Source organism: Lampetra fluviatilis, chromosome 1 (assembly GCF_964198595.1).
Source record: "Lampetra fluviatilis chromosome 1, kcLamFluv1.1, whole genome shotgun sequence".
NCBI lineage: Eukaryota > Metazoa > Chordata > Hyperoartia > Petromyzontiformes > Petromyzontidae > Lampetra > Lampetra fluviatilis.
This window is the reverse complement of record NC_136275.1, coordinates 20,889,578-20,906,192: the sequence shown is the minus strand read 5'-3', so window position 1 is coordinate 20,906,192 and position 16,615 is coordinate 20,889,578. Positions and strand designations below refer to the sequence as shown.

Below are 16,615 nucleotides of genomic sequence, written 5' to 3'. Positions count from 1 at the left end.
GCATCAATCCACTGCTGGATCCACTGATTTCACGACGCAGAGATATAGTACAAATATGTAACGACTGTTTCTCGCTGTGGTCGACAGATTTCGAGGTCACAGCAACGACATGTAATTATCTTCTTGGTTCTTTCGGTAAAGTCACGTAGAAGGGAAATAATAAAATAAAAATAAAACATAATAAAATAATTCTCACGACGTTTCAGCCACAACGCAAGCAGCCGTCCTCAGGTGAAGAACAGGTCTGTCGGAATAAATTATTTTTTTATGTTTTACTTTTTTATTATTTTATTATTTCCCTTCTACGTGACTTTACCGAAAGAACCAAGAAGATGAATCCCTGCAGTCACGAAAGCTTTAAATCGACATGTAATTAGGCTAACGTTTCGGGCAATGGCCCATTTTCAGAGCAGAGTTCTTTCTGGGATCGGACGTCCGACCGCAACATTCGTGTCGTTCGTGTCGAGACACGTGCTCCACATGTCGTAGTTGACATCACTGCACAGCCACCCTTGGGCACTCCACTGCTGGGTGAAATCATGCGCACGCCACGTTGCCCGTGGCACACACACACACACACCAACAGTTCTAAAGAAATGAGTTTTCAATTTGGACCATAACCCAGCGCGCTAGTCAGTTGGGGGGTGGGTAGTTAAGGGAGGGGGTGCATGAAAACGCTTAGCATTTTGCGACCGGTTCCCCAGTATTTTGGGGGGGGGGGGCGAGTTTGACGAGATGTTAACTGCTTCGCCTGCTATGCAGCAGGGTCGCGAGTGTGGGTTATATCCCTACCCTGATGCTGGTATAATCGGAGTCTGCGTGTCTCTCTCCTCGTGGTCGCGTGGGTGCTTCTCCGGGTGCTTTGGGGTTTCCCCCCCCCCACATTTTTGCAAGCACGCGACGATAAGCCACTTCGTTGAGCTGTCATTTGTGTTCAGGTCGCATGTGAACTAAAAATTGCGATATTGCTCATCGGGCCTTACCTGGTTTAAAAAAAAACGTTTGGTTGAGTTTAGATATGACATCGATACAACATTGCGATAGGCACGTTGTTTACAGCTTTAAATACGCCGTATGAAAGTGGTCCAAATACTTTTCGTTGACGTCGACACAGTGGCATTTAGCACTTGCCAGCGCCGAGAAGCCAGCAGCGCCGTGGAAATTGATCAATTGTGGATAACTCCGTAAACAGTCCGAGCAGCTCCAACGGAATCGGCGTTCGTAATGGCCTCACTTTCAAACAACGCCAGGCGATACGTGATCCCGACGAGAAGTCCCAGAGGAAAGCGCTCACACACGCGCGCACAAAAAGACAAAGGTCACGCGTATAGCCTTGTAACAAGACTGTTGGGGGCAAGTGCTGTTAGCGAGTAGCACCCATGAAAGCAGGCGCGGCACACGTGGGGGTGGGTGGCCAGCACCACGCCCGGCCACATTTGTCTCCCCAGTGACGATGTTTTTACACACCGCGCCAGGCACTCATTTGACGCCGAGTGGACCTTTGGGAGGCCCATGACCGGTTAAGATAATCGTCCTTGGTGTTGGTGGTGGCCGTGAGCGGGAATCGAACTGAGGTCGCCGGGTTCATAGCGCAGCACGCTAACCATTGCGCCACCCGCTCGCCTATGCACACACAAATACAAAGATCCGTTTCAGATTATCGTCACTGGTGTTGGCCGTGAGCGGGAATCGAACCCGGGTCGCCAGGTTCATAGCGCAACGCGCTATCCACAACACTACCGCTCCCACACACACTACCACACACACACACACTATCACACACACACACTACCACACACACAACGCTCCACGTCTGCTTCAAGTGAGGGTAAAGACGTCATCAGGGCCAATGCTGTTGATGCCACTACACGTCGTGACCGCACTTTCCTGCTGGGCAGATCGCATGGCATTGCGCAATGCTTCATCTACTTAAGTCTGCCCTTAGAGTCGCATACTAATCGTCTGCCTCTCGTTGCAGTTGGCAAGTTCTAAAAGAGGCACGAATCACAGTCTCATCATCACCAGCTGGCCGCTTTAGGTTTTCTCACTTGTGTCAGCACAGTTGGCATGTCCGTCAATAATCACTCTCACGGTCTATCACCATTATCAGCAGCAGCAGCAGCAACATCAGCAGCAACTGGAGTTAGGTCTTCCCCCTTTATCGACGACTGCACAGGTGTCCCACCCATCACAACCTCCTTCTTCATGACACTTTTCTGCCACGTTACAATCCCAAACTTGCACGCACTTCCTCCACATGCGCACTTTTGTACCCAAATGCCAGAAGCTTAATTTCCAGTCGCTCTATTAAAGTATCCGCCCCAGAAGCGAGCGCAGTGAACTTACTCCATGCCTCGAACATCTGTCTCCGAAATATTGCAGTTGACCTTTCTAATGTTTCAAAGCGGTACGTGCAGTTCATAAAAGACGCGCCTTTCAATATATTTTATTTTAAGCCATGCCTCAGAATATAGCTGCAGGAATGTTCAATCAGAGTGCGTTTTAAGTGAAGGAGAAAAAAACGTGTCTGTGGTGAACGGCTGAAGTTCAACAGGGTCCCGAATTTGGATGTTTGGCTAATTCCATGAATGCGAGGTGGGTTTCATGTGGGGGGGCATCGGATAGCTCGGGGAATATTCACCACACTTACGAGGGTGGTCCCACAAAGATGCATTTAAGAATGCATTGTTCATAAAACGAAACTATTTATTTAATTTTTCCAGGTAAGCCCACTCAGCAATGTAACACTTTTTTTAGAAGCGACCTCGCCACAAATGATAACTGAACGAAGTGGCTTATCATGTAGAAATGTATAGCGGCCAAATACTCGAAACGCTTGATGTTGATTCTGAATGTGGAGGGCAAAAACCCAGAAGACCCGAAGAAACATCCACGCGACCACGGTGAGAAAATAGAAACTCCAAATAGATAGGCGTCAGGGTCGGGATCGAACCCACGAATACATGCATAACCAGGCGAGGTAGTTAACATCTCACCATGGTGACGTGTGAAAACTCCTGGCATATGCTCAGCCCAAGCCGACAACACCTGCTGTTTGTTTGCAGTCTGCCTACCCAAGTGTTTACCAGGTTAAAAACCTGAGCTTGGCTTTCGAGTTATGGTCGTAAACTAAGACAGCATCTGGGTGCATTTTAGTGTTAGAACAATGTAACGAATATTATAACACGCAACACATATATATATACATGAAATATAACATTACGTTTTACCTTTCTGGTAATAAAACAATTGCCAGAAAGGGTAAAACCTATTGTTTTATATAAATATACACGAGTTCGCGTCCATGGAACGTGATGTCGTGAGGCGAGTTACAGACCTGTTAAGAATAACTGAAGCAAAACATTCGCAATCGTGGCAGCGGTGATGCGATGGTTAGCGCACCGTCCCGTTAACCTGGCCACCTGAGTTCGATTTCCCAGCCACGGCTAACATCAATGGCGAGTGATGTCCGGGCCGATCCTACGTTCCGCTTGACCAACACGCACTGACCAGCGTGGTGAAGTATGGTCAAATAGTACCCGTGGCCGTCACGGCGCGAAAAAGATTCTTGATCCAGCGATTGGAATGACCCACGTCTGTGAAATGTGCAAAGTAATAGTTTCTCTTACGCATACGCGTATGCATGTGTGCGAGTTATTATATTTTACGCAGAAGGCGACGGTGATTCAAGAACAACGTGGAGTTTACCTCGGCATTATATTAAACGATTAAAAGTGAGGCTGTCCGTTTCCTCCCCATGTCTCCTCCCCATGTCTCCTTCATAAACACGCGCACGTGCTCGCGCACACGCACGCACGTGAACACACTCACGTTACCACTCCACACCCCACGCACTCTCACGCACGTATCCACACTCACACTTGCTCACAGTCACGTGCACACACACACACAACCACACGTGTATGCACAGCCACACACACCCTCACACACACACATTAACTCGCACACTCACTCACACACGCACACACACCCTCACTCGCCTTCACACACTCTCACACACCCTCACTCACACACGCACCCTCACACACACCCTCACACTCACACACGAACCCCCTTGCACGCACACACATACACACACCCTCACTCACACACGCACCCTCACATACAAACCCCCTTGCACGCACACACACACACACCCTCACTCACACACGCTTCATCACACACCGCACACACAAACCCCCTTGCACGCACACACACACATCCACTCACACACGCACCCTCACACCCCAACCCTCTTGCACGCACACACGCACCCTCACACCCAAACCCCCTTGCACGCACACACACCCTCACTCACACACGCACCATCACACACACCCTCACTTACATACGAACCCTCATACACACCCTCACACTCACACACACCCTCACACTCACACACAAACTCCCTCGCACGCACACACATACACAAACCCTCACTCACACACGCACACTCACACACACCCTCACTCACACACGCACCCTCAAACACACTTTCACACACAAACCTCCTTGCACACACACACACACACCCTCACTCACACACACTCACACACACCCTCACTCACACACGCACCCTCACACACACCCTCACACACACACACCCTTGCACACGCTCGCACATCACCCCCCCCCCCTCCACAACTTCCTCGCGTGTGTCAGCAGACATTCGCGAGACAGCCTTCGTGTACGCCATCACGTCCGCGGGGGTCACGCACGCGGTCACGCAGGCGTGCAGCATGGGCGAGCTTCCGCAGTGCGGCTGCGCCAACACGAGGAGCCGCGCGCCTCCGGGACCCCCACCGGCCCAGCACGGCCCCCCACAACCCAACCACCACGGGGCGCCCCCCACCAACCACCACGGCTCGGAGGGCGAGCGTGACTCCGAGGGGCACCCCACGGCGTGGGAGTGGGGGGGCTGCGGGGACGACGTGGAGTTTGGCTACGACAAGTCGAGGCAGTTCATGGACGCGCGGCGCAAGAAGGACGGCAGCGACATCAAGACGCTCATCGATCTCCACAACAACGAGGCCGGCCGACTGGTGAGTTGCCCCTCCCCCCCCCTGTCTCGGGGAGCGGTGGTGCCGCGGTTAGCGCACCGCGCGATGAACACGACGGCCCAGACGAGTTTTGATTTCCCCGCCGCGGCTAGAGTCAGCGGTGAGTGATATCGGAATCGGTTCTCGGGTGTTTGCCGACCACCCTTCACCAACACCGACCACACAGGCGACGTTTCAGGCAATGGTCCTTCTTCATAGAATATTCGTATTTTTTACTATTTATTTTAGCAGGTAACGCCCACTGCGCTATACAGCTCGTTTTCAGATGCGACCTGGTCTCAATTGATAGCTCAACAAAGTGGCTTGTCACGTGGACACGTTGATTCTAAACGTAGAGGTGAAAACTGGAGGACCCGGAGAAAAATCCATGCGACCACGGGGAAAACACGCAAACTCCAAATATACAGCAGGCGTCAGGGTCGGGATCGAACCCATGAACCTCCTCTATACCAGGCGAGGTAAGTTAACATCTCCAAGCCACCGTGCCGCCCAGAGATGTAGAGTGGGTACCAATAAGGGCTGGAGACGACACTTTATACCGTGGGAGCCTCGTGAGAATTGCATTGCAATCAGGACAACGGCACGAACGGCAATGAGTTTCGACCAAATCCACGTTGGTTTGCATTGCGCGAGTCGCTTACATACAGGTGGTTGTGTGGGCTCAGAGAGAGTTTCCTCCTCGTGGCTGAGGCATAGAACCTTGAGCCGGCACGGCTGAAATTCTCCACGGCATTTGGGTAACCGGGGTTCAGCCGCCCGCGATAAAATCGGGTTTCTCTCTTGAAAAATAGTTGGTGGTCTCAGACAAGGTCACACAGAAGCTCGCCCATGTTGCATTTGGTTTCTCGCTTAATTCGGGTAAATTCCCAGCTCAGAAGAATTCGTGTTTAGTTTGTTGTCCCACCCCTCCCCGCGCACCTCCGATTAGCACAGTTGGCTTCGTAGGGTGCGAAACAATTTCAATGTACGTACAGACGTACAATAATACAAAAAAAATACGGTTTGATTGAAAAAATAAGAAGACTCTTAGCAGGGAGTGTAACTGCATGCACGAAGTGTGGACGAATATGCCCCTTGATGAAGGGATTCAGAAGTAGTGCTGTGACGCGACTCTCAGTCACAAGGTGATGCACTCCCTGGCTGGGGCGCATGGGCTGAAGCCACCAGCGGTAGACGCTGGCACGAGGCTGCTGATGAGACTCGGAAAGTGGAAACCAGAAAGGGCGACGGGACGATTGACGAACACGTTCCTCGCACAGGATGTATTTATCGCACGCGGTGAAACAGACTCCCGTGTACCCCGTGATGTGCCGTATTCAATGTTTAATTCCATAACCAAACACTAAGTCAATAAACCAAAGCGTACCGATACTGAATATCCTACGAGCTCTGAATCGATCGACGGACGGACGATCCGAAATAAATGCAGCACCTCGGACAAGGGATCTCAGTTGTCTTGTGGGGTTGCAGTGGAGGGGGGGGATAGCAGAGGCGAAGGGAGGGGGGGTACGAGAGCGCTGTACATCACTACGTGATCCACCAACCCACGTCTCCATATCTCTGTGTTCCAGGTGTGCCACCACATCCTGGCTATATATTTATGATAGGTGATCTTGATTTCGTTTCTAAGTAGGAAAATTACCCACACGTACTTCGATGGCTTCTCATCACTCACGTGTGGACTGCTTAGTACGATGTGATTTTGCGCTTCAGCGTTTTTAGCTTGTTAAATGGCAGCTAGCTCACTCCACGGAGCAATGCGTCGGTGTTTGTCCCCCTTGTATCTTCCCAGACGATGCAAATCGCTCATTGCAGTTGCACTGGCCCAATAACCCAATCCAGGACGCTACTGACAAGGAATATAGAAAGTCAGAAAGAGGGGAGGCTTTCTCTGGCAACGTAGAGGTCATTCCATTCATCCTCTCAGCACACCACCCGGATTGTACCTTTATTGCACACGGATTTCACCCGGATTGTACCTGAATTGTATCCGGATTGCATGCGGATTGTACCCGTCCATCGGGTGAGAATCGGACGAACTGGAGACTCGGGGTTGGTGTTGTCTCGTGAAAGCTGAGCTGTCTTGGCTTGTGCTTACAAGATCAGTGGTGGTGGATTTATGGAGTTGTCTGAGTTAATGGCGATGTTTAGTTTTATGTATATGCATATAGCGTCGTCGTCGTTCACGCAAATTGCATCTCACAATCGCTAAAGGAACCATGGACGAGCCAGAAGGCAGCAGCAAGGCCGTGTTGCGTCGCTAATCAACAATTGGCCAATATCTGCGGTCCCCTATGTATTAAGATGTTTTCAGACAATGAATGTTCCGTTGATGGCATTCGTTGAATTGGCGTAATCGGCATCATGGTCCTGTCTCAGTTTAATTGGTGAGAGGCGTTGTCTTGGGTTAAGTGACAACACTAGGTGTGTGGGGTTCATTGTTGAAGCTATTGCGGTTTAATTTTTCCGAGTTGAGTCATGTTTGGACTTGGGTTGTATTGACTTTGCTGGCAAGTTGAGTCCTGCTGGTTTCTATGATAGGCTGAGCTTTCTTTGTGCCATTGGATATCGTATTTGTATCGGTGTGTATGTATGTTTGTGTGTACGTTGAACGTATTTCGCTCCATGAGTAGCCAACCGTGCCATCGTAAAAATGAGTTGTGTTTAATTATATGAGCTGTTTGATTTTATTGAGTTGCATTAATGTGATTGGCAATGTCAGATGCGTTGCTTAATTGAGCATTGCTGATGGCATTGATTTATGTTGAATCAATCGGGCAGTGCCAGTTTTAACGGAGTTTACTCAGATTTAGTGATGCTATGCTAATTTTACGCGAGTTCCTCACCACCACCACCACCACCACCATCATCATCAGCCATGATCTATCCACTGCTGGACGAAGCCCTCCCCCCAGCCGTGGTGATCTCTCACGGCCCTGCGATGCAGAGTTGTGACTTTTGAATGACGTCTCTGTTAAATGTGGCTTTGTGTCGCAAGGCCGAAGTTGTGCCGGCTTTAATTGCGTTGCGTCGTTCTCAATCGAACTTGCGGTCCCGACGTCTTTAGATTTACACACAAAGACAAATATCACCCCCCCCCTTAAAACCTTAACAGACTGTTGTGGCAAGCGCTGTATGTGAGACCCTATGAAGACCGGCACAGCACACGAGGGGGTGGGTGGCCAGCACCACACTAGTGGCGATGTTTTCACATTGCACCAGGTTCTCATTTAAGGCTGAGTCGACCTCGGTGTTGGTGGCCGTGAGCAGGGAATCTAACTCGGGTCGCCGGGTTCGTAGCGCAGCGCGCTAACCGCTGCACCACCGCTCCCCACACACTCACCCCACACACTCGCACACAAACAGTATTTCGTTTACATAAACACCTTACCACCGCAGGCAATCCCACTTTACTGACACTCCCCACGTGGTATGGGGCTATATGATAAGATTGCCGTGCTCACGTGTTCCTAGATCCACGTACTGTAATCCTTTTATTTCCGTTGCCACGTGTATGAAGGGTCGTAGCCCGAAACGTCAGCCAATGATGTCTGTAATGCAATAACACAAGCCACTGCATGACGCAATGTCATATTCTCAGTCGGCGTGTAACGATTAATATCGATCTCCTCGACGAGGATCGACACTTACGATGCATGTGCCGAACTTCGCGTGTGAACCTATCGATTATTTTACGCCTCATGCAAATTCGCATGCAATTTCCGGCGATGCGCGCGTGTGGGCGTGGTGGTGAGCGCGCGCTGTCTTTACAAAACCTTTGCCACGTCGATCATCGGTGTCACGTGATATCTGAACCGTTCCCGGGAAGCCGAGGCTCCGCGACACGGTGAAGTATGATCAAGCAGCACGCAGAGGCGTCACAGCGTGGAGCGGCAGTGGATTGACAAAGCGGCCGTAACCGTTACGCGCGCGCGCACGTCGACAACACTTAGGGGCCGTCCATAAATGACGTCACGCACCTAGGGGGGGGGGGGGTGTGAGACATTTGTGACGATGTGTGACGAGGGGCTGGGGGGTTGGGGAAATGTGACGTTACATGAAAATGCGCAACTTTAAATGAATATAGACAACACGTTCTACTTAATTAAATATAATTTTTAATAAATGTTTTCTCTTACAACATCAGAGTGCAGCGCCATATTAAATATGCACTACAATGACAATAGTTGAAAGCGATTTGAAGCATCTTTTATTTTCAAAATGGAAATATGGTTTTGAGGGGGGGGCAGAGCTTTGTGACGCTGTGTGACGAGGGGGGGGTCAAAAATCGTCCAAAATCGCGTGACGTCATTTATGGACGGCCCCTTATTTACACACATGTCCTAGGCGTTCATACGAAGGCGCGTGCTTGCATGTGCTGCGTTGTCTAACCCTATATTCCCGGTTGGTGTTTATAACCACTCCAGTGTAACTGTATCTCTCGTCTTCCAAAGCAGGTGTTTTATGTTCAATACGCAGCGTGCCGACTCGGGAGGGGGGAGGAGGGAGGGGGGGCAGCGGTGGCACAATGGGTTTGCGCACTGCCAGCGAATTGAAATCGATGCACGACCACGGCTAGCGTTAGTGGCGAGTAATATCTCTCCACCGGGCCGAGGTGAGTGCCTAACCGACAATTGGTGGTGAAGTATGGTCACGCGACCTCCATAACCGACATGGTATCGGTAGGCCGTCATCCGGCAGTGGATTCCTCCAATCTAAATCAAATAAAGATCCTGACTCTGTGTTCTTAGGTTTTTTCGGTAAAGTCACGTAGGTAAAAAAATAAAATTAATACAAGGCAACACAAGCGTCCGTCTTCAGGTGGAACCGTCACAGCACGATAGCTGTATCAAGTGAGAGAAATTCCAAGAAACATTATTTGTATCTATACTGGTTGAGGGTGGGAGGAGCCAAGGTATTTATTTTATTTTAGTTTTATTTTATTTTTTATTAATTTTAATTTTTTACCTACGTGACTTTACCGAAAAAACCTAAGAATATGAATCCTTGCAGTCACGAAAGCTTCAAATCTAGAATCCTGACTCTGGACTGACAGAGGCTTGAGCATGATTATCGTGACTCTAGGCTTAGTGAGAAATAAGCAATAGTGGGTAGTTCACCCGTCACGAGAGGTTCATAGCCTCCCCGTGACCTCGTTCTTGTGTACATAGCGACTACATTTCAACGTGAACTGGAGACACGGACGGTTTGTCATTGTGTCGACGATATTCACACTCTATGTGGCTCTGGAGAGTGGCATAACTTGCCGGTGTAAAACTAAGAACTAAAACTATTTTTGTTATTGTTCGAGGTTAAGGCCCACTAAGCTACGCAGCTCTCTTTCAGGAGCGACCTGGCTATCGCAGATGATAGCTCAACGAAGTGGCTTATGGCGTGGAAATATATAACAGGAGCCATATACTCGCAACGCGCGATGTTGATTCTAAATGTGGAGGGGAAAAAACCGGAGGACCCAGAGACAAATCCACGCGGCCACGGGGTGAGAAAGACAAGCAAACTCCAAATATACAGCAAGCGTCAGGGTCAGGATCACACCCACGACCTCCTGCATACCAGACGAGGGAGATAGCATCTCGCCACCGTGGCGCCCTGCAGAGGTCCTGATATTAAAACCATTTCTGTTACCGCCCGCCGAGTCTGGAGACTCTCGCTTAAGAGGGTCCTGCCACATTGTGGTGTTGTTTGTCTAATTCCGCGAATGAGCGTTTGACGTCGTGTGGGAGGACGAAACCTGCACACCTAGAGAAAACCCTCCGGGCATACGAGGCAGGGGGTAACGTTCAAAGCGTCGCACAGATAAATTCAAGAATTCACGGCTGTCACATCGTATCTGTTGGCCATCTCGCAGCGCAAGGCGGTCCTGTTGTCCGAGTATTGGCAGACGCAAGTGCTGCCAAGCTTTGCGAGATCTGTCGAGATCGACTGCATTCAGAGTGATACAGACGTAAAACCGTACAATTCCTTATTCAACTTGACATCGGGTTACATGTTAAGTCAATTCAATGTTAGTTCTAAGCCAAATTCTATTGCTTATAATAACAGTAACGCAGAACGATTATTCTTCAAATTACTCGAGCCAGCTCTGAAAAACACAAACCCCCGCGACCTCGTCGCCTCCAGGCGCTCCTCGCCAACCACCACGGCTCCCCCCCGAGTTGACCAACTTAGCTCCGATTCCATTACAAACCGTTCAGTGGTCACACGCCGCACGCGCCTGATGGTTGATAAACACGTACCACGTGATACGCGGAGACCAACGGCGATTTAGAATGGGCGCTCTTTATTACGTCACGAGCGACAGAGACAAAGTGGGTAGCCTCAACAGGCTGTTTGGGGCAAGTGCCCTTAGCGAGCACCTATGTAGGTGCGGAACATCACGCACACGACGGCGCGGCCAGCACCACTCCCGGCCGCCTTTGTTCTCTCCAGTGACGATGTTTAACGCTGAGTAGACCTAGGGAAGTTCAGGTAATCGCCACCGTTATTGGTCGTGAGCGGGAATCGATCTCGAATGGGCGGGTTCGTAGCTCAGCGCGCTGACCGCTACCCGACCGCTCCCCCTCCCCCAACGAGTGACGCACACGTGCGCAGACTCAACACTTCCGTCTTTATTTGAATAATTGTTCTCTACATCAAGTGCGATGCACACACACGCGATTGTATGAACAAGCACAATACCTCACCCTAATGTTAATTAGCTCTCTCTCTATGCTGCGTTAGGTTACTCACGTGCGCACATTAACGTTCCCTTGTGGCTAGGCAGCTATTAGGCTGTCACGTATCGTCTATGTGTGTGTGTGTGATGGGTAGGGTTGCCACCTCTGCAGTGCAAATAATTTGGTACATATGAGAACATGTCACCGCATCGCGCGCTTTCAGACGCGCTTCTGCGGCCGTGTGGAACGATCATCCTTCCGACATTGGAGCTATGCACTTTTAGCCATTGGAGCTATGCACTTTTAAATCATCTAGATTGAAAACTCATGTATTTAGAATGGCCTTTTGTGTTCAGTTTGTTGTCCTACCCCGCACCTCCAATTAGCACTGGTGGCTACGTACGGTGCGAAAGAAGTTCAACGTACATACAATGCATACAGAGACAGTCGACTTGATACAGGTCGTGAACTTTACTCGAGATGCCCCCTGCCAGGCCCCGCTGTTAACCCGTGATGAGAGAAGGTCCCGGATGAAGCGGGAAACGAAATGATTTGACGAATCTTCGAGGTTCATTACAGGAAAGTAGAGTTGGAGAGAGACGTGGAAGAGTGTGATAGAAGCAAACATAAATTATGTAAGGAGATGGAATGGTGGAGAGAGATATGTAGGTGGGTGGCACGGTCGCGATATGTTGACTACCTTGCCTGTGTAACCAGCCTGCCCTATCCCTCTCATCTTGTGTTCGTTACGAGGGTACAGGCCGGTTAATAAAAAACACAACAACAATAATAGTAGATGAGTTCGGAGGCGGTGAGTGGATACTCTGCGTTGTGTTCATCCCTCCCTCTGAGAATCGGATGACTCCACCCACCAAGGGACACCAGATGATTGTGTGACTGCAACTCTTTATTTCAAAGTGTTCTTCTGAGGAGCATTCACGCATCTGTAATTATGACCAGATGCACAGCAATCAACCCCATTTCACATCATCTCACTGCTCAACCCCTGTACTGTACAGCGTCCACCCGAATCTGAATAACTAGACTTTTGCCCATCCAAGGACGGGTGTATTGCAGTAAATCTGAAACTTGCAAGCGAAAAGCAGACCGCGACGTGATATTCATTGCATCAATGCGTTTGCAATTTGTAAGGGCGCGGTGACACAGACCTATTTTATTTTAAGGTTATAATCCCTTGTTCATCATGACGTCCTTTTTACTTTGATGCCTCAATAGCGTTATGGAGATCGCGTGACGCGAGGGTTCTGCCTTTGTAGTGAGGGTTGTAATTTGACGCCGAGGAGGGGGGAGGAGGCGCCTCAGCCCCCCATGTGGAGTGACGTCAGCCACTAATTGTTATGATGGGGGGGTGTCCATTTGGAGGTGACGTTATGAATGGGGGGGGGCTGTTTTATGTGGAGTGACGTCACCTTATGATTATTAATGAGGGGGGCTGCTTGATGTGGAGTAACGTCAGTCTGCTCATGATTATTAATGAGGGGGAGGGTGCTCCATGTGGAGTGATGTCACCTGCTCATGATTATTAATGAGGGGGGAGGGTGCTCCATGTGGAGTGACGTTCCCTGTTCATGATTATTAATGAGGGGGGCTGGTCGACGTGGAGTGACGTCACGAGCGTTAAGGACAGTCATTCCTGGGTGATTATAGTAGGTATAACACCTGCTTATCATATACAATCGTATAAGATCTGAAAGATGTAACATTTAACAAAAACTTCTTAAATATTTCACGAAACTATCTTCTAGAAACATCAAGAGTATTTTCTAAATACTGTATTCTAGTCAGCCACTGTGAGAATACTGCTCAAATTAAATAATATAATACAATATTTTATAATCCAATTATATTAATCTAACATAAATTTGGCAAATCATTTTATTTACCATAAATCTATAAAGCAACTATTCTTTCTTATATCTTAATCAAAACAATCTCTACATATATAATTCTGCTCGCCCCATCAGGTCAATGTTAAATTAAATGCTGCAGGACGGCCATTTTGTACGGCTTTTATTTCCCAACAATATAACTACATAAAACACAAAATGTAATCAACTATCAAAAAAATAACTCCTATTTTTACCACTACAACATTCAAATCACATTCTCAGTACTATATATGTAACAAATTATCTTGAACTTATAAAACTAAACAAGTTATTACCACTTGTGTATATAATGACGTAAGTGAAATCACGAGGGTGTCGCCGCCATCTTGTTTTTCAACTTTGGCGTGCAAAAACGACAAAATTAAATAAAACTAAAAATAAATCAACTTATCATACCTGTAATTATGACCAGGTGCACAGCAATCAACCCTAATTCACACCATCTCACTGCTCAACCCCTGTCCTGACGGGATTGAGTGCAAGTATTAATATTCAAGAACCACACCCTCAATTATGTGAATATATTTACTATCATTAAACAATCAGCAGATAATTAACACAACTTAATCACTATTCGTGCATATTATAACAATGATACTAATTATAAAAAGTTATATTTATCTATGTTTTAATGGAGCTGTAAATCTGTGTGTTACCTGTACAGCGCCCACCTGAATCTGAATAGGTGCCCTGTATTCTAGATTTGAAGTTTTCGTGACTGCAAGGGTCCATAATCTTTGTTTTTTTCGGTAAAGTCACGTAGGTGACTTTACCAAAAAAACATAAATTATAGGTGCCCTGTACCCCGAATTGATTGCTCCACAATGTCGTGGAGAGGGAGATGACGGGGATTGCATTGGTGATCAAATAAGCGATTGGGATGACAGGGAAATCAAATGTAGACCAGGAGAGAAAGATGAGATGATGAAGATGAGAGCGAGGGAGATAAAAGGGAAATGCTGTGGAGACGTGGAGAGAGCGCGTGTTTGAGATGAGATACGAGAACGGAGATGGGTAGAGATGAGCAGAGGGAAATGTGAGAGTCAGAGAGTGGGAGATGCGGATAGGGGGGGAGGTGTGTGCATAATAGAGACATTTATGGAGATGATTATACAGAGAGAGATTGAGATGAGAAAAATAGATGACACAGGGATGATGCTATTGATGGAGATGATAGACATGATGCTGTTACAGACGAAGCTCGGCCAAAGACGGTGACATAGATCGTGTTGACAGAGGTGGATATGAAACGGAGGGAGATGATGATTATTTATTTAATGAGACGAACAAAGGTGACACGATGGTGAATATAGATGGATGTGACACTTGCTAGATTGAAGCGAGACAGACCAATCAGAATCAGAATATGTATTTATACTGGAGGAATTCGATGAGCTATAAAGCTCTATTTCACAGCTGTCCAGTTGAGGCGGGTAAGAACCTTACAACAACCACGATAGCAGTGCAAAGTACAATACACATCTCCCAAAACACATACAAATACAACTAAACCATCCCCATTCAACCAGGCAAAGCCCACCGAGGTATTAACTTATTTTTCAGAAGCAACCTGGCCACAAATGATAGCTCAACAAAGTGGCTTATCATTTGGACATTCATAGCAGTAAAAAAAAACACGATCTAAATATCTTCTTGGTTCTTTCGGTAAAGTCACGTAGAAGGGAAGTAATAATATAATAAAAATAAAACATAATAAAATAGTGAGAATTATTTCATTTTATTATGTTTTATTTTTATTATTTTATTACTTCCCTTCTACGTGACTTTACCGAAAGAACCAAGAAGATGAATCCCTGCAGTCACGAAAGCTTTAAAACGATCTAAATAATCTCGTGTTTCTAAATAACGGTACGTGGGATACGAATAGCGATGGCGAGGAGATGCTAACGCGGTTATATAGCGCGGATATACAGCGTGGGGGGTAACAACGGCATCGAGAGTTAGAACGCACGGAGCGAAGCGAGACAGAGTAGCCGCCTTTAATTTGACCCCCAAACCACGTGGCGACGGTGACCGCGTGGAGTTGGCGGCCGACTCGCCCAACCGCATTGTGATGCAGATGGTGGCGGGGGAGGAGGATCTGGCCTGGGGTTGGTTACAAAGGGGGTGAGAAGGGCGCGACCCCGGTGAACAGCGGGGGGGGGGGGCTATAATGCTGGGGGGGGGGGGGGGTGTAGGGGATTAGGGGGAGCGTAGAGGAAGGGAGAGGGCATCCAAGGAGGAGAAGAGGGGTAGGGGGTTAAGGCGGATTACAGCGAGCCCCCCAGCCCACGCGAGAGAGAACCCCTTATTCGTACCCTTTCAGACCATTAGCCCATTAGCGAGCAGCACAAAGCGAGCCCCGCGGCGTTCCCCTCTGTCCGTGTGTCTGTGTGTTAACTGCTTCGGATATCCATCGGCCCTATCCATCCCACCCGTGCACCCCCCCCCACTCACACACAAAGCGGCGGGCAGCAAAGTTAAGCAGGAAGGGAGAGATATGCTGCGTAAAACCCGGCCCCCTCGGGACAAACACCGCTTAGTGGAAATAAATATTCACTCGTCCACCGGACCTGAGTGGTTTCCCCGAAACGTCAGTTTCCCCCTCGAGGCACAGTGGCCACCAACATCCCCACCACCAACATCACCATCACCAACATCACCACCACCAACATCACCACCACCAACATCACCACCACCACCAACATCACCACCACCAACATCACCACCACCACCAACACCACCACCGCCGCCGCTGCTAATGCAGCTTTTGGCCGTTTAACCAATCTCCTCCGTTTTATCGAGAACAAATCCAGTCGTTACACGCTGCACGCGCCCGATGCTGATTGCTTAAACACGTCGCGTGTGATGACACGGAGGGCGCCGATTCACATTGGGTTGTTCTTGTTTGTGTGTTTGTTTGTTTGTGTGTTTGTTTGTCTTTGTGTATGGGGAGCGGTAGTGTAGC

At 48.6% G+C, this 16,615-nt stretch overlaps 1 protein-coding gene across 3 annotated transcripts in view; it reads left to right on the top strand.

Moving 5' to 3' along the window:
• The window catches only part of WNT6 (Wnt family member 6), a 57,148-nt gene that overhangs the window by 30,152 nt on the left and 10,381 nt on the right, over positions 1-16,615 (top strand). For 2 of the 3 annotated variants that reach the window (XM_078859165.1, XM_078859146.1), the window contains exon 3: positions 4,663-5,042. In XM_078859165.1, coding sequence (XP_078715291.1) covers positions 4,663-5,042 — 380 coding nt within the window. The remainder of the gene's footprint in view (positions 1-4,662; positions 5,043-16,615) is intronic. The other variant, XM_078859155.1, reaches the window with a different exon arrangement.